The sequence below is a fragment of the Cricetulus griseus genome (genome assembly GCF_003668045.3).
Source record: "Cricetulus griseus strain 17A/GY chromosome 1 unlocalized genomic scaffold, alternate assembly CriGri-PICRH-1.0 chr1_1, whole genome shotgun sequence".
Lineage (NCBI taxonomy): Eukaryota > Metazoa > Chordata > Mammalia > Rodentia > Cricetidae > Cricetulus > Cricetulus griseus.
The window spans coordinates 166,746,498-166,774,344 of NW_023276807.1; the positions used below are offsets into that span (position 1 = coordinate 166,746,498).

The 27,847-nt window shown below is 46.8% G+C and overlaps 1 protein-coding gene across 1 annotated transcript; it reads right to left on the bottom strand.

The window, feature by feature from the left end:
- On the bottom strand, positions 1 to 26,997 carry Fam3d (FAM3 metabolism regulating signaling molecule D). The gene is made up of 10 exons (XM_027388459.2): positions 26,719 to 26,997; positions 16,430 to 16,477; positions 14,214 to 14,321; positions 10,662 to 10,682; positions 8,504 to 8,621; positions 7,224 to 7,282; positions 5,622 to 5,672; positions 3,465 to 3,549; positions 1,551 to 1,677; positions 1 to 421 (listed from the first exon to the last, which is right to left on the bottom strand). Exons 2-10 carry the CDS (start codon positions 16,440 to 16,442, stop codon positions 332 to 334), a joined length of 672 nt encoding a protein of 223 aa, XP_027244260.1. The 5' UTR covers positions 16,443 to 16,477; positions 26,719 to 26,997; the 3' UTR covers positions 1 to 331.
- Between the last annotated feature and the right edge of the window lie 850 nt (positions 26,998 to 27,847).

Below are 27,847 nucleotides of genomic sequence, written 5' to 3' on the forward strand. Positions count from 1 at the left end.
TCAGCAAAAATAGAATTTAATCCTGCTCAAGTATAGGCAGCCAGTCCTTCTGGAGACGACCATGACAGTCTTGGAAGGTCTCACTTGTCTCTACCACAGCTGGTTCCACAGGCTCTGTGCAGCTGCCATCTTTAGTGGGTCAGGGTGGGGCAATGGGAGGCTGTTGCTTCCTTAGAGAGGAAGTGCACATTGTGTGGGGAATGGTGAGCACCTCTCATGTGGCTTCTCACCTTGTCACCTCCTATCAGCACAGATCCAGCAATCATAGGCTCTGCTCTCAAGTCAGTTGGGTATTCCTTTGGCCCTCTGGCCCAGAAGGTCCATGGCCACCCTAAAATACCTTCCGTGGCACACAGCCCTCCAGCTCTAGTAACTCCGGCCATCCTTCATATTTGTTAGTTTCTGGGTTGTTCTTTAAGAACTAGAGAGAGAAGACAGATGTTTCAGACAATGGGCAAGGCTGTCTAGGACTCCTGCAAAAGCATTTGCAGTGATCCTCAACACTAGGAGGGCTCTCTTACCTATGCCACAGCCTCATTTTACAGATGGGGCAAGAAGCTCAGAGAAGAACCACAACTTGTTCAAGGTTTCAGAAAGGATATTGGGGCCTACTATGTCCCATGGATGCACCCAGGACTGGGAGTGCTTGGAGAGCTGTTGCCCTTTTCCACAGCCTCCCTTAACCTCACTTAAAGCACCAGATCACAATAAGAGTGTGGAAAGGAAAAATGCTAACAATTATGGAGCATGTGCTGCATGCCTGGCACTATCCCAAGCTGCCTTATGTATTTAATTTACACAGCAGCTCTGGAAAGGGCATACTGTTATGGTTCCATTCTACTGTGTGGGAAACGGAGGCATGGATAGGAAATGTTACTGTGTGTGTTTTCCCCAGTTGGGAAATTCTTCATGTGATTTCTCTAATGTGTTACCAGTGTGGGAACATAGGACATTTTGGGGGCTTTGCTGTATGGCTATCTGCTTTTGATGGACCCGGAGCCTTCCCAACAAGGAGGAAGAAAGAGTATGTTGCCTGACCAGTGCAGCTTAGCTCTGCCCAGGGTCCTGACTCCTCTGTGTGGGCTAGAGCCCAGTCCAGGCCCTGAATTCTCACCCAGAGGTCAAGGATATTCTCTCCTTTATTCTCTTAGGTTAGGCTATTTTGAACTAGGCCTGATTCCTAAATGTAGGTGATGATTAATTTGATTGCCCATTGGCTGGACTGAGAACTGGCTAAGATATATCTGTGCTAGTGTTCCCAGAGATGATTAATTAAAGAGGCAGTTATTAATACAAGTCATCCCATCCACAGTCTGGGGCCTGAATAAAGAGAAAAAAGAGAGAGCCGCTGGCCTAGGCATTTGCTTTCTGCTCCTGGCCTCTGTGAGATGAGCTGCTTTGCTCTACCATGATCCCCCCGCCCCAGCCCGCTGCTTCTGGGTGGAGTTTCTGACCAACATGATAGCCTATGAGAGTGATTGTCTTTCCATCCCCTGCAGTTCCTTGGCCATCTAGCCCTCACTCAGACAGGGAGGCAGCCAGGAACTTACCTGTTCAAAGGGGCTTTTATTCTTAAGGTCTTTGGCACCTAAGAAGACCCAGCTGTCCCGGAAGCCCAGCTGCTTTGCATAGGAACTCCCCAGGTTGGTGAAGATCATCCTGATATTGTCATTCATTCTGCAGAGGACCAGAGAGAATGGTTGGGATGAGGCTAAAGGACATTGATGGATGTGGGTGGGAACAGGGTGAGGTTCTCAGTGACCTCCCTGACTCTCACCTGCACACATAGCACCTGCCTTCTAAGGCTCCCAAAGTTCACTGGATTGGGCTAGGGGCCCGAGACTTTCTAAGACAACTTTGGCTGGGGCTGGAGAGGGGTTTGGACAGTACTGCTCTATTTGCAGGTGCTACACATGTTCATGTGGGAAACAGGGCATCATGAAGAATTAACTGAAAGGAGGGACTTACTCTTCTCCCTTTTGGAAATCATTATAAACATTTTAACCTGGCCATGAGTCTTTTAGATCCCATGAGTGGGATCCATTCTAAGAGATGTGTGTCAGGTGTTCACACAGATATACTGTTAAGTGATTCAATGTGTGAACACCAAGAGTGTGCTTGCCAAGATGAGTTGTTAGGTGATTCAGTGTGTGAACATCATGATTGTGCTTGCCCAGATGTGTTGTGAGGTGACTCAGTGTGTAAACATCAAGAGTGTGTTTGCCCAGATGTATTGTTGGGTGATTCAGTGTGTGAACAAGAGTGTGTTCACACAAGCCAAGCTGGCTACGACATTCACTAAACAATCTGATTTTAATGGGGCCATGCAGTGAGTACAGTTAGTCATAACAAACTATGTATGTATGGAGTTTTTCTTCTTCTCATATGCTTTTACATTCATGTACATGTATGATTACATGTGTGTGGGCACACATGTATATATGTTCATATGCGAGTAGTGTATGTGTGGTGTCCCAAAGCTGATGTCAAGAATTTCTCATCACTCTTCTAATTTATTCTTTTGATTCAGGGTTTCTCAATAAAATACAGAGCTCACTGATATGGTTAGCTTGGCTAATGTGCTTGGTTTGATAATCCTTTGTCTTGGCTTTCAGAGGCTAGAATTACAGGCTGGCTACTATGTCTACCTATCACTGATGTAGGTTCTGGGAATTTGAACTCAACTCACCACTCTTATTCAGCAAGCTTAATAACATTGATCCATGTTTTCAGTCTAGTGAACGCATGTATTTATTTTGCTCACTTAGTCCTACAGGGTGAATGCTGTGGTTTGAATAAGAATGTCTCTGGTAGGCTCATATACTTGAATGCTTGGTCATCAAGGAATGGAATTGTTTGAAATGATTACACAGATTAGGAAATGTGGCCTTATTGGAGAAAGTGTGTCACTGGGGATGGACTTTGAGGCTTCAAAAGCCTATGCCAGGCTCAGTCTCATTCTCTCTCTCTCTCTACCTGCAGACCAGGATATAGCTCTTAGCTACATCTCCAGTCAATTCCTGCCTATCTTCTGCCATGTTCCCTGCCTAAACCTCTGAAATGTTAAGTCAGCCACAATCAAATGCTTTCTATTATAAAAGTTGCTTTGGTCATGGTGTCTCTTCACAGAAATAGAACACTAAGATAGTGAGCATTCTTACAAGTCCTTAATATTTTTTCACACCATTATTTGTGTGTGTCTTCTTATATGCACATATAACGATATATGCCATCCTGCTATAATGTCTGTAACCAGCCAGTAGTTATTGGATGGCGAGACTTTGCCATCATTGTAATGAAGATCAAAGCATGTCATCCAGAACATCATTTCCTAGAGTTTCCTGATTCTTTTCTCAGGATAATTAGTGGAGGTTAGGCATTTCAGGAGAATGGAAAGTGCAAGCAGCTGTGAAGTATTTGGTTTGTATCACCAAGTGGCCTAACATGTGGCATTTCCCTCTTACTTGGTGCCTGGGTCATCATAGGAGGCCACCAGCACCAGTGTGCTATCCGGTATGTCTTCAAGGAAGTTCATCAGGAGTTTGGGTTCTGGGAAAGGAAGAAAAAAAAGGCACTGGTCTTTAGGAGAAATGCTGCTGGATCCTTGCTCTTTGCTACCTAAGGACCCAGAGAGGAACTGGACCAGGCTCAGAAGCCAGATGGAGGCAGTGTGATAGGGGCAGAGCTTCCTGAAGCATTTATCCGAGGGCAGCAAAATGAAAGAACATAATAAGGGGACTTGATTCATGTGACTTGAAGTGGTGACTAGGCACTGGCATTATAAAGGTCCCTGGGAGTGGGACTAGAATATAGCTTAGTTGATAGAGCACTTGCCTGGCATGCACAAACCCTGCATGTTAGGGAAAAAGGCAAGCCAAAGAAACCAACTAATCCCCAGCACAAAATCTAGCACCCTGACCTGAACCCAGAGCCAGAGAAAGAAACACACCCTGGATCTGAAACCCAAACCAGTGAAAGAAATACTTTTAGCTTTGAACCCAGGACCTAAGAAACACACCCTGACTCTGAAACCAGAGCTAAAAAACACACACTTTGGTCCTGGGACCAGAGCCAGTGAAAGAAATATGCTCTGGTCCAAAAACTAGAATCAAAAGCCTAAAAAGGATCAGTGAGAGAAACACAGTTTGGCCCTGAAACCAGAGCCAACACTGTCCCAGGCCAATTAAATCAACCAATTCCGGAGCAGAAAATCTTCTCTCTAGGAAACCTCTGCCTTAAGAAGCCCTATGTAAGCCCCTCTGCCTGTTTAGGTTGCAGGCTGTGCTTTCCCACCCTGGCAGAGGCAGCCACTCCCCTGGACTCCTCCTTCTCAAACAAATCTCTTTCTCAAGAGAGTCTTGGGTGAAGATCTTCATTTGCCGGCGTAGAATGTTGAGATGTTCCCTTAGGAAAATAGAAGAACCTTGCTGAGTTGTTCCCTTAGGAGAATAGAAGAACCTGGCTGAGATGTTCCCTTGGAGGGGCTGAGCAAGACTGAGCACAATAGCATAACAACTTTTCACCAGAGCCTAAGGAGATTGTTACATTTCTGCAGGGGCTTCCTTTTCAGTAGAGTGCAGAAGCAGAAGTAACATCTTGAGCCACAGCAGCCGCAGAAGTAAATATCTCAACTGGCAAGTCCTCTTAAGGGGAACAGAGCAAAGCTCAGCTGTAATGGCCATCTTTAGGAGAGGAACACCATTGCTATATCCTGTGGGGAAACTGTTCTCCATTACATCCCAGCTTCAGGTATCACTTGACTCCTTGACAAGTCAGGATGCCTTTCCCTTCAGGGCTGAGCTGTTGTCCTATTGTGGCTCTAGGTATAGCCTGGCTTCTCAACAAGTCAGGATACCATTCCTTCCAGAGCTGTAACACTTGCTTACAAGTACCATTTATAACTAGTGTGATGGTACACCCCTGTAGTCTCAGCATTTGGGAGATAGAGGCAGAAGAATCAGAATTTCATATATCTTCTAAATTACTAAAGACAGTTTAGGCATTTGTTCATACTTGGTTACAAAATGAGTTTGAAGTCAGCTTGGGCTATATGAGGCTGTCTCAGAACAGCTCTCTGGGATCTTGTGACATTATCTGCAGAGAGATGGAGAGGAGGGGATCTCTCACAGGTCCTGCCTGGACTTTAGGAGGTTATGCCATATACATGAGCCCACCAGAGATCTCTGTAGCCTTGACTTTTATAAAGTGCTTGCCCTAGCAGGGTTTGAGCATGTACTAGGGCCTATTACTAGGGCCTTATGCCCTCATCCTCAGCACAGCACTGGGTGCACACATGTCCGGTACCAATGCCAACCAGTGTTTCAAGCACAACCCTTGAGCTGTCTGAGATGGTGTGCAACAGCTTTGTAATTCTAGAGGTTGGCTTCATTTTTTTCCTTTCTTACTTCTTGACCCACCATGGGCATTTTTTTTGGAACCAGCTTCTAAATAAACCATTATACTCAAACCCTCTTCTAAGAATCTGTGCCTGAGTCCAACTCAGACCCCAGGAAGAAGTTTAAAACAGAACAACCATCAACATTCCCATCCTTGCATCCATAAGTTCCCTTCCACAGGAAGGGGCTCACCCCCATGACATCAGTGCTAAAAGAGGTACCTACCTCCGGAGTACATGTCAAAGCTGCCCTTTCTCAGCACCTGTCCTGTAGTTCCTAGTAAAAAGAGAGAGAGTCATTACTTCCCATAATGTGAGTCACCCTGCTTGTCATTTTTCTGAATCTGGACCATGGATCATGTAAAGCCTAAAACCAGAGTGATAACTGAATGAACCGGGTTCTTGTGAAGGTCATCGAGGCACAATAGGGGCCTAATACTCTCTGGGCTGGGGCTTATTTTAGAGACTGAAGATCCAGAGCATAACAGAATATGACAACTCAGAATCTGTGTTCTGCCATGGCAGTGGCTCACAAGGGTTCAGCACTTCGTCCTTAATATTTGCACAAATTCAATGGGCTGCTGGTTTGAAATGGAATATATCTAAAATGATAAGTGTACTGGATACATTTTCTGCAAAATTGTGATTAAGGGCATAGTTATAACTGTTCCCACATAAGTGGGAAATCTGCAAGCCAAATCTTTCAACTTCTGGAGGCCATGGAATTTTCAGTGACAAATGGTTCTCAGATTTCCAGGGTCTGAAATTGCTTTCCTGACTTTTGGGGAAAATCCCCGGTAATCTGGAGGAAAGACGCAGGTCTCAATCTTCACCACTAGATGGTAGTATTGCAGAGGGTATGACAGTGCTGACGCTATGGGTAGTGGCAGGTCTCCCGGTAAATTGCTCACCTGGCAAACTCTCCTACAGTCTTAGAGCCATAGGAGCTGGGGGCTTTGGGAGGGGTTGTGTGTTTCTGTGAGCACGCTCATTTGTGGGTTTTTCTAGAATTAGGGTAGAGATGAGCAACATAGTGTGAACTATTTCTCAAAGGTAGCGCTGCACAGTAAGAGGTTAGGAACCAGCCATGTTTAACTATGCTTTGCTGCTCTCATTATTATCTACAAGGAGCCGAGGCCCCGATCTATACACACGCCTAGAGACATTGCAGTGCAAGGAGGCTGCCAGCTGAAGTCAGCCAGATCTGGGTTAAGGTTGTACAAAGCATACGCCTAGTGTGTTAGCTTTTATTGTCACGGGTGATTATTTTTTTATACTTCTGGCTTTGTGAGCGGCCAGACAGGAAATCCCAGTCTGGGACCTTTCTGCCATCTTCCTTTCCCTGCTGCCTAGAAGGGGTGTCTCCTTTTCTCCTTGCTGCTTTTTAGCTGCAGCTGACCATAACTTACCCTCTGGAACATTCTGTGATTACACCAGCCCTACCTGTTGCATCTCAGTTCCCTTACTGTGGTATACCCGTAGGGATCATGAAGCCAGGGCCTGTCCTTGTAGCTGTTCTTAGTGTCCTGCCAGGACCTGGTTCATACTAGCTGGTGTTCACACTTGTGGAATGAAGAGTGATGTGTAATCAGCATGTGATCTTACCCTGTCACTGTGTGCCCACTGTGGCTTCATGTGTGTTTGTCTAAGCTGGAGTGACCTTGAGGGTGCAGCCATGGTCTACAGCAGTGAACTCTCGTACAGGAGCCTAGGCCTGTATGATCTGCTGCTCCCCCAATCCAGCCTTGCCCTGTCCTGAGTCCTACAAGATGACCCAACAGGTGTCAGGGCCCTTTCCTGGATCTCAGGTGTGATACTGGCCACTCACCATTCACCAGAGCAATGTTCAGGCCTCTGCCCACGTTGTTTCTCACTGGACTCATGATGCTGCAGATGAAGAAGGAAAGTAATAATTCCAGGAGCAGAAGGAATGCTCTGATTTTGTGATGGGGACCTTGAGAAGGCTTACCCCTGGGTCCCAGGGGCACCAGTGTTACAAGATATTTGATTACACTGTGTAAAGGTATGCCACTAGGATTTCTTCTGGGAGCCTGTAGTGGGCTGTGTTCTTGGTACTGTGTCATTGGCACATTTGGGCCAGTCTGCACAGATAAAGAGGCAGAGTCTGTGCCTGGGATTTTAGATGCTAGGGTAAGGTGCTCCCATACCCCAGGATGCAGGAAAGTAGAAACTGGAGAAGATTTGTCATCCTAGAGTGGTTAGTTCCCCTGTGGAGCCTAGACAGGCTCCCAACAGGTCAGCATCCACATTCAGTTCTCCCCTTCCCCAGGACCAATGCAATTTTCCTTCTCCAAGGAGACCCAGTCCTGGGTGCCCTCATCCTGACATGCTAAGATGATTCTAACTTGTCAGAGTGTGTGGCAGCCTCCCTTACCACAGAGAAGTCCCATTTTCAGTGGAGGAAAAAAAAAAACAGCCAACAGTATAAAATAGAGCCAAGGATGGTGTGAGAGCAAGTTTGATTTGCGTTTGAGCTGCTGGATACTGCTCACTCTGAAGTTCTGAACCTCTAGCTTCAACTACACAGACCAGTATTGACTCTGTTTTGCCTAAGCAAGTTGTGTGTAGGTTCAGAATCCTGTTGGAATGATCCGTCTATTCTCCATGGCAGGAAAAACTTAGCTGTCAAGGCTGGGAATGGGTACATAGATTTCCCCAACAGGACATCTTTACACCAGAAGCCCAGACCTGCCTTCAGCTTGGCAGGTGATCCTGTCTGAGCCTCACTTTTTTTTTTCTTTAATCAGGGACAGCAACAGCCCAGACACCTGTGCAGGGAAGGGAAGGGAGGGGAGGGGAGAGGAGGGAAGGGAAGGGAAGGGAAGGAAAGGGAAGGGGAAGGTAGGGAAGGGGAGGGGAGGAGAGGGGAGGGGAGGGGAGGAGAGGAGAGGGGGGCAATTTAGCAAGGGGTGGCTGAGCCAGGAGCTCTTTGGCTGATTGCTACTTGCAATACATACTTTTGGAGTCAAAGTAACCTGGAAAAGGCCTGGGCTTCTTCACAGGCCTGCCCTGATGCTTGACTTTTCAAATGGATGAATGAATGAATTAAATGTAAGCCAAGAAACACAGCCACTCCTGGATACTTACATTTCATTTTCAAAGCACATGGAGGGGCCCACGACGTTGGCAGCCCCACTGCTGATTTTAAATGCAAAGAAGTTGGCTAGGCAGGGCTTGCTGAGCCCACACTTGGTCTTCGGGACTCCTGGGAAGGTAACACAGAATTCTCATATCTGGGGAGGGGACTGGGCCTTGGGGTTTTGCTCTTTTCTGGGCACTGAAGGGCCTCTACAATGGCATCAAAATCTACAGGACTTTGGCTGAGGGTCTGACCACCCCAAGATTAATCTGAGGGCTTCCTAAGAGCAGTTGTTTCTGCAGGGCTTGCTCAGAGCCTGGCATGTGCCTGGCTGGATCATCCCTGTAGATTCTGTGCCTGGGCTTTGGTCCTTCTTCACAGGCTGAACATGAAGCCTCTTGGTTTGGCTTGACTTTGGGCTGGGAAGGACGGTGTGGACAGTAAGATCACAAGCTGAGGGTCTCCATGGCCCTCACTGGTAGGAAGGAGTCTAGGCCCCAGGGACCACAGCTGGAGTTCCCAGGACTTGCTTCGCCAACTGCAACTAAGTCTGGCAAGTTCCATGTCATTAGGCCAGCTTAGGCCGGCTTTCCTGGAAATGATTTCCTGTCCATCCAGCTTCCACTATCAGGCTGCTGCATGAAGGGAAGTTATACCCATGGGGAGATCTCAAGGGAACCAGGATCTGCTTTCTGGGCTGTGACTGAAGGGGCTGTTTCCTTAGTTGTTCTGAAGCATGGTGCCTTTGCCCTGGGCCTGGTGTATTGTAATGAGTGTGTTGGGGTTGGGATATCACTGCTCTTCCACCTATCTGCTATGTGATTTTTCTAGAAGCTTCTCCAATTATCTTTGCCTATTGTCAAGTCAAGAAATTGGTTCTAATCAGAGAGAACTGGCAGGTTTTCTCTGTCCCTGTCTCTCTCTTTTCCCAAAGATTGATTTATTTATTATGTATACAGTGTTCTGCTGGCAATTATGTCTGAATGCCAGAAGAAGACTCTAGATCTCATTATAGATGGTTGTGAGCCACCATGTGGTTGCTGGGAATTGAACTCAGAACCTCTGGAAGTGTAGCCATCTCTTAACCTCTGAGCCATGTCTCCAGCCCCCAGCAGGCTTTCTCTTAAATGTCATTTGGGGCCTATTGTGAAAGACTGAATGTTGAAACTCTTGAAGATGGCAATGGGCTTGGAGAATGAGGATGTGGGAACTGAGTAGTGAAGTCTGCCACGGGATCAGGAACGGCAGAATGTAGTATATATGCTTGAACTTTCTATTCCTCCCGGCAGATGATATCTGTAAGATGTCATGACTCAGGATCTGGTTCAGAATTGGACTGATGAGGCTTCAGAGGGATAAGGTCAAGGGTAAAATGGTTATGTTCATTCCTGTTGTCTTCTCTCTGCAGTGTTATGTATACTGGGCTCCCATGCTTTCTTAAGTCAATACAATCCTAACCTTGAAGCTCGGCTCTCTTTGGAGTTACTACGTTGGGCTGGGGTTTGAGGGGCTTGGCAGGGAAGCCTTATGCACAAAAGCTGCTGGGAAGATTGTCTCTAGATTAGCAGAGTGGTGGTGTTTGACTCCCCTACTCATCAGGACAATTGTTTGGCTTTAGCCAGGTGATTTCACTTCTCTGACCCTGCTTCCCTACCTACCTAAAGAAGCAGTCATGGACCCTCAATGGGGATGTGTTAGCTTTATATGAGATACCTATGAGGACAAAAATGCATCATCTGGATCAACTCATATGTGTGCATATGAGTGTATATTCGTGTGTGCCTATTTATGAATGTTAGCATCAGTAGCAGCCACGCTCTTTCCCTCTACCTTCTTTGTTCTTTGGGAGCCCTGGTCCTTGCTGAAGCCCTCTTTCAATTCTGGCTCTCAACAGGGTGAGGTTCTAGAGAGAGGAGGCAGGGTGCCCTGTGGTCTAGACTACTCAGAAAGAATTGCAGGAGGTAAAGAGTTAAGCCATGTTCCTACTGGTCTGAATAAGCCCGAGAGGGGCCACCTAGCTCCTGCTTCCAGAGGCACCACTGTCACAGAGTGGGCTAGGAAGACTCTGGACACCCGTGTTTCTCTGGGGCCTACAGCACTGAGAATAGGACCCTGGGACATCCTACCCAAGGGCAGATGAGGAGATGGGGCTGGGTAGATACTCACGGATCTCCTTGGAGGTCACATCTGTTTGAGAGAAAGAACATGGTTACTGAAAAATTACTTAGGCCTCTTACAGGAGGGGGAGGGGGCTGATGGCTGGGCACTGGGAACAGGAGACCTTGATTTGATGCCACTGACAGAATTAGCCCTCCTGTTACATGTGGGAGCTTTCTCTCAGTTGCTACTGCCACCCATTCATAAATAGGCACACACGAATATACACTCATATGCACACATGAACAGGCAGAGACACCCATGCACAGACACACACATGCACATAAATGCATATTCAACATACATGTATAAACATATGCACAGACACAAATTATTTGTTTAAAATCAAGCTGTGCTATGCCGTGAGAACCTGGGAGGTTGAGCTTTAACCCCATATGTATGGTGGGTGTGATACTTAAGCACTATGTGGCTCAGTTTACTTGACAGCACATAGAAGGCATCACAACCATCCTCCCTGGGCTGTGGGGAGGATTCAGTGAGACCCAGAGAGACTCAGTGATAGGGAGAATTATCCCAGTCTGTGCTAGGCCCGAGGGACCCTGGTAACTGCTTGGCATCTCATTTCATTTTGTCTTAGCTGTTTTTGGGTTTCTAGCACAGGTGTCCACCACACTGCACACTGCTCTGGGTCCTAGAGAACAGGTTCCTTCAGAGAACACAAAAATGTCTGGGAAGGGAGTGTGCCTTTCCTACACCCTATCACAGCAAATTCCAAGGCTGAGCCAACCACAATACTATTGTCCTCCAGAGACAGAGCTCTTCTCTGAGTTAAAATATTTCCTTGGCCCTGGTGTGTGTGTGTGTGTGTGTGTGTGTGTGTGTGTGTGTGTGTGTGTGTGTGTGTGTGTGAAGAGCCCTTTACAGTTACAATGTGGGCATCTGGATAGCTGGTAGCCATAGTGTATTCTAGAGAAAAGCTGATCATGGGTGTAGCTTCTACCCCGTTGAAGAAAAGCAGCAACTAGGAGACTGGGGATGTGGCTCAATTGGTAGAGTGCCTGTCTAGCATGCACAAAGCCCTGAATTCAACTTCTAGCATCCCATAAGCCAGGCACAGTGGTGCCTACTTGTGATCCCAGCACTCAGGAGGCAGAGGCAGGAGGATCAGAAGTTCACTGTCATTCTCCATTTGAGGACAATCTGGGCTACATGGGACTGTTTTGAAAACAAAACAGTAGTCACAACATCCAAGGGTACAGTAATACGGGCCCTATGGGTGTTATGGGATCCTGAAACCAGCTACATCTGACTTCTCAATAAAGAGACTTAAGAGACTCTGTTATACTGAAAATAGTTAGAGTTGATTCTGTGTCTCCTGCCTGATTTTCCGGGTAAGCCTGGAGTTCTTAACCTCATCCCTGTGCTGTGGACATTGGTGGCGTGGCAAAGCCTGTGAGCTTCTCAGAGTAAGTCTGTCCTCACTCCCTTGAGATACTTAGCACTTTTTTTCTGGAGCACGAGTTATTAAGTGCACAAAATAAACCAGATTGGATTATGAAGGAAACCAATCATTATCATCTTTCTGTAGAACAATGATGAGCATAAATTTGTGCTGTTATGTATAGGTTTTAGTATCAGCACATGAAATCATAAAATTGGGGTGTGTCCCCCAGGGCAAGAGTTTGTGAAGTGAGGGGAAGTTGGCCCATGAGTCTGGGCAGCTTATTTATGGCTTTCTGTCTGTCTTTCTCACTGGGCACACACCTGCATTTCTGCAGACTCTGAGTTAGGGGAATTCACTGCTGTTTTGGGGAGCATTGTAACTAAGTCTGTTTCTCTGTCTTAGGCCATAAGCCTAAGGGGCCACCTGTTCCTTATTTTGGGGTCCCTGTGACCTCACACAGAGCTTAAGCCCTGATTGCTGTGGGTTGAGGTTATTGGCTTGTCAGCTCCCAGGTAATTGAGCTTTGAGAGATAAATAGTTACTGGATGAAGTTTCTATAAGAGTTGCCTCCTGCATTCAGACTGTGTCCTGTACAAAACACCTTGATTATCTTGCAAATGGCCTGGTTCACATTTCCTTGAGGCCAGCAGACAGCAGAATCCACTTCTGGTCTGTAGAAACAGTTGTCTCTGGATCAGGGACATGGTAGTCACCAAGTGTCTATTCTATATAAATGAAATTCCAATTTGGACTCTGTGTCTCAACTGACAAGAGGAAGATAGCATAAGTCTATCAAGCCCTCCATGTGGAGTTGTGTTAAAGATGGGGTTCCTGGTTTCTTACTGTCAAAGGAAATTAGGAGCCATTTTGGTCTTTGCAGATGGTGTTGAACTCTGTCAAGGGTAATGGTTCTCAGTCTCCCAGGAAGACAAACTTAAGGATACATAACCCTTCCCTCCTCTCTTGAAAGGATTTGAATATATACACCCAGGTTCCATCCCTGTTTTGACATCTAAGGGAGAACTTGGGTTAGTTTTAAAAGTCTCCTTGACTTTCTATTTTCTCAGAGTACACATGAAACCGTGCCACAAATCATGCATGATTCTACTATACAACCACATCAAGGACTGCTTCCTAAGGATATTTGTGCATCTTAAATGAGAATGGATAGGCAAAGCAGTAAGAACTTGTCCATCTACTTGTTTATTCATTTATTCACCCACCCACTCATCTATCCATTCACTTACCTATCTACCCACTGTCTCACCCACCTACTTGCCATTCTAACCATTGATCAATTCATCTATCCATTTACTTGCTTAATGATCCATCCACCTACCCACCTGTCATTCTACTCTTCTGTGCGTTCACTTATCAATCTTCCCACCTTCCTGCCCTTTCATTCACCACCTGTCTGCTCACCCACTCGTCTGTTCACTCATTCACCTATCAATTAACCCATATCATTAGCCCATAGCCACTCCTATCATTCTATCTACCCATTCATCTGTCCATCTACCCAACATAATATAACCATCCATTCATCTGTGTATTAATTTATCCACCTGCCTACAAGTCTACTCATCCATCCATCCTTCCATCCATTTTCCTTTCACTTATCAAATACTTATTGGCATTGCCCTAGACACAAAATCCTTGTCTGCAGGAAGTTATATTTTCGGAGGTGGAGTGGGGCAATAATAACTAGGGAAACAAATAACACGATGATGATGCTTAGAAAGAAATAGGGCTGACAAGGAAGAGGCTAAGTGAGGAGGACAGGCTACAGCTGGAGCCAGGGAGGTCAGGAAAAGCTTTTGAAGTGGTAATATTTGAGCAGGTGAGATGGAGCAGGCCTGCAGGCCCTCTACACAGAGAGGGTTTGAAGCAGAGGGAACAGCAGGTAGGAGAAGTCACTCACAACTCAGACAGTAGTATTTTTTCTTCACTCACAACTTGGACAGTATTATTTCTTCTTCACTTCCTTCTTTCCTTCCCCTGTCCTTCCCCAAATCAGGGCCAGGTATCTTGCAATGTGCCCCAAAATGCCAATGCACAGCTCACCACATCTGGCTGGCTCCTGAAATCACCTAAGAAGAGAGGTCCTCATTGCCCCATCCCTGGTCTGTAGATTATGGACCATGAGGTCTAATTACCCAGCCAGCGTGGCAGACGGATGGTTTTCCTGCTGAAGCTGATGTAGTTTCGGAGAAAGACCCACATGGCAACCAGGGTGAACATGAAGGCCACAACACGAATCAGACCTGCAAGCAGGGAGACTGTCAGATCATCTGCCACACCCCAACAGGAGGCTACAGTGCAAAGTTCTTGTCAAATTCCAGCAACAACACCAATATGGGAGACCCTCTGTTGTAGGTACAGCCCATGTCCACACCATGAGACTATGTGCCGAGGCTACCTAAGAGTCCGTGCTCGGGTCAGATAGTGAGATCATATGAATAGATTTTGTGAACACTTCCAAAATAGCCTTTGTTAATGAGTTAAAAGTGCTCCTCCTTGGACCCCAGTTAGCTTCCTAGAGAGAACCCATAGAGATGTATCGTGGGGTCTGTACTGTGTGCAGGAGTTCAGCCTCTCTGAGCTAAAGACACTCAGTCCCAAGGAGTATATATGGAAATGCCCTTACTTCTGAGGTCCCTGGCCTGGAGGATTCTACCTCTAAGCCCTCCTCATTTAGCCTTTCTCAATCATCTTGTTTCTTTCCAAATACCATCACCATACTACTTAGTTGTTAGTTACTTGACTTGATTTCCTGGAATGTGACTTTCCTGTATACAGAGCATGTACTAATATGTATTTGGTTAATGAAAGAAAAACAGGTGGATGGATAGAATGGCAGGTGGGTGGATAGATGGATAATGAATGAGTAGAAGAGTGGATGAGTGGGTGGATCGATGGAGGCCTAGTTTGTTGGTATTATAGTCATAGCAGTAGGTAGTATTCTGGTGGCTTGGGGAGCTGAGGATGTCCTCCATATTTTTCATCAGCTCAGAGCCACCACAAATAACCACGAAGTGGAGCTCTCCAGCCTCCCTTGCCTCACAGACAGAAATGACTCTGGCTCCTATCACTGGGGAGAATTCCATACCAGGAAGAGGCACCAAGAGCCCATCTATTCCCTTGCCCTGCAAGGCTCAGAGGTATAACTACATAATTTCATTCAGTTTGAGGGTACTCCTTGTCTTCTGGTGCACTGTGCTTACACAGCAGAATTCCTCTCAGGCACCAGTCCACATTTGGTCTCACCCATTCTGTGCCAGGTACTATGCTGACAGCTTTAAAATAGATTATCTCAGTTTATCCTCCCATTAAATCTTTGTGCTTGCTACTGTATTACTTCACAGATGAGTAAACTGAGGCTGGAAGAGGTTGCTGCTTTCCCATGATCACTTGGTAGAAGTGAGGTTTGGAACCCAGGCAAATAAGTCGACTCCAAATCAGGGGCCATGCTTTCTCATAATTACCTGAGAGTTTAAGTGGGTTGTGTGTATTGCACACATTTCCATTTCAATGCCTATAGAAAGGGGGTCCATCTAAGGGTGTGCCCTGAAGAGACACCTTTATTGCAGTGCCTGTGGTGTGAGGACCCTGGAACAGTTGGTGTGTGGTCTCTGACTTCTGGCCAGAGCCAGATGTTTCTAGGCTGGGATTCCAGGCAGATGGGGCCATTGGGCAGCAGGTCTTCAGCTCCCCCAGTCTGTAGATGTGTCCAAATTATGACCTGTGGGACACAGGCATCCTGGGATAGCTATGAATGTGACCCAACTGTAAACTTAATAACACTTGAAGAATTTTTTTTTAATGAATGGAGAGATGGCTCAATGGGTAAAGTATTGACGTGAGTACCTATGCTCAGGTCCCCAGCACACATGTCAGAGCTATTGCTGGGGTATGTATCCATGTCCCCAGCACTGTTAAAGCAGGCAGGTAGAGACAGGCAGATCCTAGGGGCTCCATATTGGGTGAACTCTAAGTTCAATGAGAGACCTTGTCTCAAAAAATGTAGTAGAAATTGAGAAGAAAACATCTGGCACTGACCTCTGACTTCTATGCATAGCTGTGTGCACACAGAGCATGTATGTATGTATGTATGTATGTATGTATGTATGTATGTGTATATGTAACTTATTAGCAGTTCTAAAGTGTGGACTTTGTAGATGACAATGTTATGTCACGATGTTCAAAGGTTGGCCACACCCCCATTCTCCTGCATGCTGTCTTTCTGGAGTTGTTGCTGGCACTTTTGACAAGAAATACTGAATCAACCCTGGGGCAGGGATAGGTGAATACCGATGATAGAAAAGAGAATTTTAGAGCCCCCACCCCAAGCAGCTGCAGAGCCCTGTCCTACCTGCCGCTCTCATCCTGCCAAGGAGAATGGCTTGGAGGCAGTGTTAACCTGTGGAGAGAAGAAAGTCCAATTACAAACTGGCCTCCGGGGTCTGGAAGATCAAGGGTGCTGAAACTGAGTCTGGCACTTGGAATCCTTCGGCTGGAGTTCCTCTTGCCTGTCTTGTGAGCAGGGGGCAGCCCCCCCCCATGTCTCCTTCACTCTGGCTCCTAGTGAATGCAGAGATTAGAAATAGAGGAAGGTGCATCTTGCATCTTGGAAGACTTGGATTTACTTTCATTCCTTCCCCACTTCCTGCCTTCCTCCCTTTCTCCATCTCTTCCCCACTCCTGCCTGCCCGCCACCCACCCAGGCCTGTCAAGCCAGTAAAAGCATCAGGGAAGGGAAGCACACATGGCTTGGGCCTGGCATCCTGCAGGCCAGCCAGGTGATGTATGAAAAGAGAATCTTTTAAGGGATTAGTAAGGTCAGCTCACATGGTTAAGACTAAGGTCACTCAGCATGTGAAGTGAGAGGAGGGATTTGAACACGTATCTGTAGCTACAGGGTCCCCTGAATTCCCCTCAGGATCCCACTTCTAGTACTTTTTGTTTCAGAAGAGAACTTAAACCAGAGTTTTCTTCTTTTGTGTGGTCTGAGCAGGGTTTGGGTCATCCTTCCCACACTTCTGTCTTGCCCTCAGGCACAGGGCAGTTGCCAGTAATGTGGCAGCTTTGAAAGCTTCCTGGAGGTCAGTGGTAACTAGGAGAGGGGAGGGCTGGGTGGTGGCAGATTGGAGCCTGGGGCAAATGGTTCTTTTCAGCCTCTTGAGATTTCCTTCCCCTCCCCCCACAAGAATCTATCTTAACAGACAGTCATCTCAACAGTCTCCAATGTCCAACTGCCAAGGACTCTCTGCTAAGACTGGAGACAGGCTATCCTGAACAGGGCTCTGAGACCCTCTGCAGCAGGACAAGGTCTCTGGCCTCCCTGCTGTCTGTTTGGGAAGTGCTCACGTTTAACAAAGGGAACAGCTATCATCGAAACCTCCAGTGGAAACACCTACTGCTCTAACCTCCCCCTGGACCTTCTGAATAGAGAGTCTGAGCTGCTACCTTGTTGTGTCTCCCCCTCTTCCACCCTTATCTCCCCTCAGGGAGCTTCTATAGAACCTTTATCTTTCCTGAGATTCAAATGACAACTGTTTTCAGATTTTTAAAAAAGTTTATATTGTAATGGCAAGGGGTCCTTAGGAATGTGACTTGTAGCCTAGGGGTTTGCATATGAGAACTGAAGGACATTCTGTGCCCCACATGTGTTGGGAATTCAGGGTGGAAGAGTGGGGCTGGGATAGGACAGACATGGATAATAGCAGAGTGTGCAAAGAAACAGCTGAGCCTGTCAGGGGCAGGGGTGGAGTGGGCTGAGGAAAGGAAAAAAATTAGGCAGAAGCATCGGTGGAAAGTGATGAGGACATGGAGGAGGCAGAGGGAAGAGCCAGGAGTCTTGGTGGACACTCAGGGACACAGCGGAGACATGCAATATTATTTACAGAAGAAAAGAGGGCGAGGGCACACAGAAGCCTGGCTAGGTAACCGAGCTTGGCAGGATCTGGCTTCAGGGTTGGGGTGGGGAGCAGCAGGGAATCCCTGCCTTGGTTGTGGGCTCTCCAGCTGAAGTCCTTCCTGCTTGAGTCCCTAGCTGCCCACCTGACACTTGAGGGGCTCCCTGACCTCCACAGTCCCCAGGGTGTTCACTGTGGCAGGCTACTGTGCTGTAGAGCCAGAGCTTAGGACTTATCTGCTAGCGAGGGTGAGGACACCAGAAACAGGTAACACAGGTGTCTTTCCTTGTCATAACTGGTCATTCAGGTTGCAGGGAAAAAGTTTCCTTGTTCTAGATTCAGCCAGGCCTAGTGGGCTAGGGCACAGATACAACTGCAGGCTGATGCTCACCCAGCAGGACAGGTGTGCAGGAAGGAATAAAGGAAGGGTTGTGAGGAAGGCCTGAGTTGCTTGAGCTGTGCCTTCCCTCCCTGACCTATAGGGCCACCCAGCAACTCCTTGTCCTTGGCCTCTATCTGTGTCTTGCCCTTCCCCACACTCCCAGCTGATTTCTGCCTCCAGATCAATTTAGGAGTCTCAGACACTTTCTTCTCTCCAGCAGGCCTGTGTCCTGCAGCCCAGAGCTGCAAGAGCACTGAGGAGTGCTCAGCATATATCGAGACATGGCATGAATTGAATCCTGCGCAGTCCTGGAAGGGCAGGATGATAAAGCTACCACATGGAGAAGCAGATGGAAGTTCATAGGGACCAAGTCATTTCTAAGGCCACACAACATATTGTGGATTTTATTCTTGAAGCATTTTCTGGGCATCAGTGTGAAGCCAGGTTGGGTACTAGGCACAGGGGAATGACTGACTGTAGGGAAAAGGATCTAGCTAAAGAAATGCACTCTGAGCAGAGCCAAAGAAACATACTTTGTCCCTAGAATCAGAGCCAGTGAAAGAAATACATCCTGGCCCTAAAACTAGAGCCCAATCTGACCCTAAATCTATGCAGAAAATTAACCAATCCCTGAACAGGAGAGTTAGCCAATCAGAGTTCAGGGATTCAAATTTGACCAATCCCCGCCCCCTGGAAAAATTCCACCCTAAGAATCCCTATATAAACCCTGTGTAGGCACAGAATTCTTCTAATAATAAAAATTCCTCAAAGAGCTTTGGGTGAAGACCTTTTGCGGAGGAGTGGCAGAGGGGTGGCAGAGAAGAGCAGCAGAGTGGCAATTGCAGAGCGGAGGGGCAGAACAAAGGGAGCAACATTGTAACACTTGTGTCAGAGGAAACATTCCCTTGACACAGCAGAGTTGTTACAATCCGCCCTCTCTCTACCTGGGACTGTAACAACTTCGCATGGGAAGCCCTTTCCTGCAGGGAGCAGAGCTGATACACTGGGGAAGTCCCTCCTTAAAACAGGACTGTAAGTTGCTGTGCTTACTGTGACCTGCGGTATTCCTTGGCTCCCGAGCTCCAGGATACCTTTCCAACTGAGCTGTGTAACACTCAGTATTCTGTGACTCCTGAGTTCCAGAATACTTGTCCCATAGGAGCCATCCAAAGGCTTATAGTGACAAGTCACACTGTACCCCTGAACTTTGCCCTTACTCGTCTTTTGTCTGAACGCTGTTACTAAGAGGATGTCTGGAACAATCTTACTCAAATTGCAGGCTTCATGGCAAACCCCCTATCTCTGGGGAGTTTTCTGTGAGCCTCGGAAGTTAAGGGTTAAACATATACATGCTGTCCTGGAGAGAGGCACAGTCATCAATGTTACCCTGTCACATGGGGCCACTGCCTGGGGCCATTTTATGTCCTTTGTGATTGTTTTTGAAGTTAGCAAGTGACTCAAACAAGACCAATCCGATGGTTTACTGATGGGTGTATGGAGGTCAGGAGAGAGGTGTTGGCCGGGCCAGTGTGAAGGCCTGGTTATAGAAGAGTTAAACACTGACAAATGAGATGACTCTGGGGGCTGCATTTGGGGGCCAGACAGATGTAGGCTTGCGGCTTGTGAACTGTGCCTCATATTGGGCACAGTCTCAGAGCTTTGAAAAAGAGGTGACACACTATCTACCTGTTGTGAAAGTGGGCAGGCAGCAGGTCACTCTGTCTAGAAGGACTGTGCTTGCCTGAGAGCGGCTTGCCATCTTGCTTACAGGGCTCACTCCTTCAGCTCTCTGTTTATATTCCTCTTTGGCATCATTCCCATAGGGATGTTTATTCTTTGTATGGAGCCAAGGTGTCACCACAGCATCTCTGCCTGCTGCCTGTGACATTTCCTTGCCTTTTTTTTCTTTTTAAATAGTGTTAGGCATTAAACCTAGGACAGTGAGCATGCCAAACATATGTTTTAACACTGAGCTCTACCTTAACCGCCCAGTCTCCATTGCCACAGTTCTTAAAGGCTCTGAAAGATCCAGGATGTCAGTTTCTTCCTATTTCCTGATTTCTCTGTACACAGGTGACTTTCAACTCAACCCCAACCTGCCTAGAGCCAAGGTGGACTGAGAAAGGGGAGCATCTCCCTAGGCTGAGGATGAGCAGTGTCGTTAGTGAAGTGAGAATTTTATCTGTTAAATTGCGACTCTTGAACCTTTCCTGTTATCACAAGAACCCCTCCATCAAAGTGCTTGAACTGCTTCATGGGAAGCTGAGCTTTTGGCCAGCCCCCCCCCCCCCCCAGCGCCTGCATCTTCTCTAGACAGTCTTTATTCACATCCCAGCACGGGCACGTGCAAAGTGTGCTGAGAATGAAGGGAAGGGCTTTCTGCAAACCGGCCTTCTCCCTACACCAAAATGGCTTCTTTCTTTGTACCTCAGATCATTTCTCCCTCGAGCTAGGCTACCAAGAGAACATATATGGACTTTAGAACACACCTAGTTTCTGCAAATTTAAGCCCTAGTTATTTCTGCATTGTTCTTGGATATCTCACAGACTGAGTCACAGAAGGCTGCAGATCACTGTCCTTCCAGGAGTTTCTACCTGTTCCCCCATCCCTGGGATTCATTGCTGGGGATGAACACCTTGGGAGATGGAAGTCCTACAGGGCAATGATAGGGTCTGGGGGACACAGCTCAGGGTGAAGAAGATGAGACCAAGGTAGAGACATGAATGAGAGTGAAAATGAAGACTTAAGGGACTGTGGCACATTCTGATGGTCCTGCTAAGGATCAGCTGGGGATCAAAGGCTGTGGGAGGCCCTGCCCAGGCCCTGGTGTTCTTTTCCCTGGTGTTCTAATCACACCTGTCCACACTGAGTAACTATCCTGTGTTTGGCCACCATTCATTCCTGGATAGTCCTTCTCCCAATGCCCTGATATTTACAAGAAATTATTGATGATGTCACCAATACAAAGGGAGGTTTGCAGTGAATAAATCCATAAACAATGAGACTGCTGGTGGAAACAAATTGTTCTAATAACATTTATTTAGCAAGGAAATAGCTTATTATTTCCATAATACCCTGTCCTCACTATTGTCTTGTAGAGAAATTTTAAAAATGTGTAGGTACTGCTTTTTTTTTTTTTTATCAACTTGACACAAACCTAGACATGTCTGAGAAGAGGGAACCATGGCTGAGAAAATTAAGAAAAGGCCCCACAGGCTTACCTACAAGTGACATAAGGTTGGCTTGTAGGTAAGCCTGCGGGGCCTTTTCTTAATTAGTGATTGATAGGGAGATGCCACCCACGGGCAGGTGGTCCTGTGGTGTGCAACAAGGCAGGCTGGAAAAGTCATGAGCAAGCAAGCCAGTACGCAGCACTTCTCTATGGCCTTTGCTTTAGTTCCTGCCTTCAGGTTCCTGCCCTGCTTGAGTTTTTGCCCCAACTTCCTTCAGTGACGAAGTGTGATTTGAGTTATGAGACAAAATAAACCCTTTCCTCCCCAAGTTGCTTTTGCGTGTGCTGTTTTATCACAGCACTAGAAACCAGAACTAAGGCATTAGATATCTCTCTGTGTATGTGCTTGTATGTGAGAATGCCCGTGGAGGCCAGAAGAGAGTGTCGGATCCCCTGGAGCAGGATTACAGGAGGTTGTAAGCTGACTGCTGTGTGCTGAGCCATCTCTCCAGCCCATATTTGTTGAAGAGATTTTACTCTCCCAGTTCCTGGGGCTTTCCCAGGATACGATGACAAATACTCTGTACTAGGCACTGTGTAACCTTGAATTATTTTAACAGATTTACTCCTATAGCAGGTCAGTGAAGAATCTGGGGAAACTGAGTCACAGAGTAATCAGGTCATATATCTGAGAGTCAGAGGAAGAAAAGATTTCAGATGGACAGTCAGTGTCAGGAGCCCACTTTTCTTCTTCAAATTTAAGGTAGAGTCTCAGATTGACCTCAAACCCTATACACAACCTAGGCTGGTCTTACAACATCCCTGCCTCAACCTCTAGAGGGCTGGGATATAGGCGTGTGCCACCATGCCCTCTAGGAGGTCCCATGCTTAATCAACTACTATAGGTTAGATCAGGTTGGAAATATTTTGGGCTTTGCAGGCCATTTGTTCCCATAGATGACAATTCAGCCTTGCTACTTGAGCAAGATGGAAACTGTAAATGAGTGAATGAGGTGTGTGCCAATAAAGCTTTAAGAAAGAGGTATTGAATGACAGTTTATGCTGGAGAGGATGTGGAGAAAGAGGAACACTCCTCCACTGCTTGGTAGAGTGCAAACTTGTACAGCCATTTTGGAAATCAGGTGGTTCCTCAGGAAAATGGGAATCAGTCTACCTCAAGATCCAGCAATTCCACTCTTAGGCATATACCTAAAGGATGCACATTCATACAACAAGGACATCTGTTCAACTATGTTCATAGCAGCATTATTTGTAATAGCCAGAACCTGGAAGCAACCTAGAAGCCCCTCAACTGAAGAATGGATAAAGAAAATGTGGTACATTTAAACAATGAAGTATTACTCAGCAGGAAAAAAAAAGCAATGGAATTGCTCCAATTGAAATTTGGAGGCAAATGTATGGAACTAGAAAAAATCATCCTGAGTGAGGTAACCCAGTCACAAAAAGACAAACATGGTATATACTCACTCATATATGGATATTAAAAATAGAGCAAAGGATTACCAGTCTACAAACCACACCACCAGAGAAGCTAGGAAACAAGGAGGACCCTAAAAAAGACATACATAGTCCCCCAGAGAAGGGGTAAGGGACAAGATCTCCTGAGCAAATTGGGAGCACAGGAAGGGGCCGGTTAGGAGAAAGAGAAGGGGAGAAGAGGAGCGGGGAGGAGAACATGACGGATCAGGAAGATTGAGTCAGGGGAAGAATAGAGGAGTGCAAGAAATAGAAGGAGCCATTATAGGTTTAAAGTGAAATCTGGCACTAAGGAAATGTCCAGAGATCTACAAGTATGACACCAACTAACAATCTAAGCAATAGTGGAGAGGCTACCTTAAATGCCCTTTCCCTATAATGAGACTGATGGCTACCTTTTATGCCACCCTAGAGCCTTCACCCAGTGGCTGATGGAAACAGAAGCAGTAACCCATAGCTAAGCACTGAGCCGAACTCCTGAAATCCAGTTAGAGAGGGAGGAGTGATGAGAAAAGGGGTCAAGACCAGATTGGAGAAATCCACAGAAACAGCTGACTTGAACAAGGGGAAGCTCATGGACCCCAGACTGACAGCTGGGAAACCAATATAGGACTGAACCAGGACCCCTGAATATGGGTGTCAGTTAGGAGGCCTGGACAGTCTATGGGGCCTCTGGTAGTGGAACAGTATTTATCCCTAGTGTATGAATGGACTTTGAGAGCCCATTCCTCACAGAATGATACTCTCTCAGTCTAGATACATGGGGGAGGGCCTAGGCCCTGCCTCAAATGATGTGGCAGATTTGAAGATGCTCCATGGAAGGCCTTACCCTCCCTGGGGAGTGGAAGGAGGATGGGATGGGGGGTTGATAGAGGGCATGGGAGGATGGAAGGGAGAGGGAACTGTGATTGGTATGTAAAATAAGATTGTTTCTAATTTAAATTAAAAAAGGTGTTGGTTGCCTGTGGAATCTATTTAGCTAGCTCTTTGTTTATGTGTAGTTCTGTTAGCTAAAGGTGAACATAGGCCTGGGAGGGAGCTCCTTGGCCTGAGGCTTACCTTAGGAGATGAAGAAGGCAGATATGTGGGATAAGAGGAAGTTACTGCTTGTGAGATATCCTCCAAAAGCTCATGTGTCAGTCCCCAATGCAGAAGTGTTTAGAGATTCAGATCCAATCACTATGGGGATGGTTGGACCACAAGATTCTAACCTTTGGGCTGATTAATCTATGGAGTTCATAACATAATGGGCTACTATTTGGAAGCAGTAGACACGCTAAGAGGTGGAACCTAGTTGAAAGAAGTTGTTCATGGAAGCATGACCTTGAAGGGTACATTTTGCCTACAACCTCTAGTTCATGCTCTCCCTCTTTAGCTTTCTAGTCATCACAAAATGAGCAGCTTTGTTTCACTGCGTGCTCTACACCATGATGCCCTGACATAGCACAGGCCCTGATCCATCAGAGCCAAATGACAACAGAGTGAAAACATGAGCCAAATAAATCATCTTTTCAGTTGATTTTCTCTGGTATTTTTTCACAGTGACAGGAAGCTGACCAACACAACATATCTCTTGTAGTGTCACCACCTGTTTTACTCTCCCAGTCTTCAGTGTGACTATTCTGATAGAGTGTGAACTTTCTGAGATAGAATTCTGTCATTTATAAAAGCCTAATACACTGCACAGTGCCTAAGGCACAGTAGGCACTGGATGTTGACAAGAGAACCAGCGCATGTGGTCACCTGCTACATGCTAGCCCCATACTCAGTGCTTTACACTATTGATTTGTTTTTGCAAATTTACATCAGTCAAGCCTCAAGGAAATGTGTTAACGTCCCTGTTCTTTATTTTTTTTTTAAAGAAATAAGCCAAACTATGAATCCCAATGAGTAAATGGATTAAATCTATCCACTGTAAAATGGACACCCCATTCTTTGGAGACAGAAAGGCTGAGGCAAGAACAGAAGATGAAACAACTAGCCCAAGGAGACACAGATGGACAAAAGGCAGATCTGGAGTCCAGACACTGAAGGTACTTCTCTCTATGATTTTGGAACTTTTGTCTGCTCCTTGGGGAGGAAACTTCAGAGTTCCCACCTGCCTTCTAGGGCCTCCAAAAGGGTTGGTACCAGCCATTGGAGGTTTCAGCATCCTCCTGTAGGCTGTCCATTGTCTATTTGAAGCAGCCCTCCTATAGGCTGTTCATTGTCAATCTGAAGCCACATCAGTCCTCCATTAGACAGACTGGATTCATCCCAGGAGGAGCATTTTCAGACTAAGAAAATGTCAGGCACTAGAATATCCCCCATCATAGAAAAAAAAATGCCTAAGTGCCAGTGAGGTTAGGCTTCTTAGCTCTGCTGATCTCCAAATTCCTACTGGAATAGAGCAAGCAACTGGGGCCAACTTGCAGACAAGGCAATTCACTCAGAAGGAGCTGTGTAAATGACCACAAGACAGAAGGCTCCAAGCTTCCAGGTGCACATCAGCAGACATAGATGTAGCAACTGGGAGAAGCCAGACTCTTCCCCTCCAGCTGGGCTTAACCTGGCTGTAACCCTTCCAGATCTCACCTTTGACTGCCAGCTCTTCTGCTCTGGTCTGCACTGCTCCCTGTGACCCCTCCCACCTCCTTGTCTCCCTACCTTCTAAGTCCACACTGCCTTAGCATATGCCTTAGTTCCTGTAAGTTGGCTTTTGCTTTCTGGCTAGAACAATGGTGTATTTACCTGTCCTTCAGGAAGTGCTCAGTTAATATTCTGGGAGTGAACCATCTGCAGGGACACTCCCAAACCAGCTGTATGACAGGGCACTGAGCATAGTGCCACAGTATAAACTTTGCAGCCACTCTGCCTGGGGGAAAGAAGACTTGCTCCCCAGTTTTGGAGTGGGAGTAATAACGAGAAATGGCCTCACAGAGGATACAACATGGAGAACATTTAGCTTGCAGCTGGTGCTATTTTCTGTGCTTTAGTAGTTCCTCCCGCAGGTGTCTAATGGGCTAGAACTGAAGGGATTGGACCAGGATATTCAGCCCTTCACTCCCACTTTGCAGATGAGGAAACATCCTAGGGAGAGGGACCAGCCTGAAAGTACCTTGCTAGAAAATCCTCAAGACCACGTACCTTTGTCATAACATTTCAGGTCAATCTTTTCAGAGATAAATGAAATCTGTGGCCAGAGAACATCCTGTCCTTCTTTGTTCATTACTCAAATATTTGTGGAACTTGATGTTCATCTAGAATGTATTTTTTCTTCCTTTTAAAAACATGAATACCTGGGTGAATTAATACATGTGGAGATTCTTTGTGGTCAAAGGATATCTACAAGGCAGGTTTTCAAATCCCAGGCCTTTGAACCCTAGATTTTTACCTTTGTACCCACAGCAGGCATAACTAATCAACCACAGCATGAACTGCACTGAGTGCTAAGCGAGCCTTCTCCTTGGCTGATTGTCAGTTGGACTAGACCCCCTCAGATGAAGTCTGTTCATTTGCCCTCCTCAGTGTAGTCTCAGAAATCTCTTCAGTTAGTTTCCCTTTTCTTTTCCTCTTGCCTTCTCTCCCACGCATGCTTATTCTTCATTTCCCATCCTCCTTGCTTCTACCATTCTTTCAAAAATGTGGACCAAGAGGTAAGCGCTCTCCAGCCTGGCAGAGATGTACCTGAGGCTCAGGGTTCATTCTTTCCTACCTTGGTGGAGAAGGGGTGATGAATCAGCTGACGATGCCTTAAGTCCTGGTCCAACTAATGGTGTCCCTGGCGTGGCTGCTGATGGAGCAGTGCCTTGGTTCTTGGGAGGTTTGTGGCCCTCCCTAGGCGGGTTGCTCTCCTCTGGATGCAGCTGCCTAGAGGGGAGTGTGTGTGGGGGAACAGGGCAGGTCACAGGCTCCCTGGGAGGGCAGCTGCTCCTGGCCCTGCCCGTGCTCTGCCCTACTTGGATTTGAGATAAAACAACCCTGCCTCCTTAAACAGCCTTACCAGGAAGGAGGAAGTTTAATCTGCAGCTCTCTAGGGAGGAAATGAGGCTAAAGTCTGGTGGGGGCATGGGTAGGGCTGTGCTTGTTTTCTTCTACATACAATAGCAGCCCCAGCCTTCCTGGTGACACTTGGATGTAAGCTTGAATAACTGGGGAGTGAATCTCTCCCTTCCCAACCACAATAAACTAACAAAGCATTCAATTTGTGATAAATCTTCCAGCATCTGAGTGAGGCTGGGCAGGCACAGTGAGTTAGTGAAAGGGCTGGAGAGGGCACTGGGCTCATTTAGGGAAACAGGGCCTCTAGGATTAAAAGTGAGAGTCAATGGTGAGAGGAGACAGAGGGGGAGAAAGACTCTGTGTTTGGGCTTGGGCACAATGAATTAGAACCAGAAGTTGGAGGTGGAGCAGGGAAAAGGACAGTAGAAGGAGTGTAAATGCCACCTTGTTCTCCCTAGCACCCAGGTACATCTGGAGGGAGTCAACATCTCTAGGCTTTGTCACCAAAGGAGACTTTCAGTCCCTATATCCTTCTAGGACCTTTGTTCCTCGCACGTTTGGTCAGGGGTGGAGCTGTGGCTTCCTCATCTGTTAACCCCAATTGCTCCCCCAAAAGATGTGAGACCCATAGGGATGAGTTTCTTGGGATATAAGGTACAGCAGCTGGTCAGGAAATAAAAACAAGGACAAACAGGGAGAAGTCCCTGGGGACAAGTGGCTGGTACCTACGAAGGCCAGCGGAGTAGGGCACGCTGAGCACAGTTGTTCCACCCGACATCCCCTCCTAGGTAAGGTGGCCCCCTGGTTCCTCCCTCATCCTCTCCTCTACTCTGCTGGCCTGG

Coding starts and splice junctions, on each gene's coding strand:
- Fam3d (XM_027388459.2), bottom strand. Junction 7,283..8,503: donor ATGTGCTTTGAAAATGAAAT/GTAAGTATCCAG, acceptor CTTCATCTGCAG/CATCATGAGTCCAGTGAGAA. Junction 3,550..5,621: donor CTTTGACATGTACTCCGGAG/GTAGGTACCTCT, acceptor TTCCTTTCCCAG/AACCCAAACTCCTGATGAAC.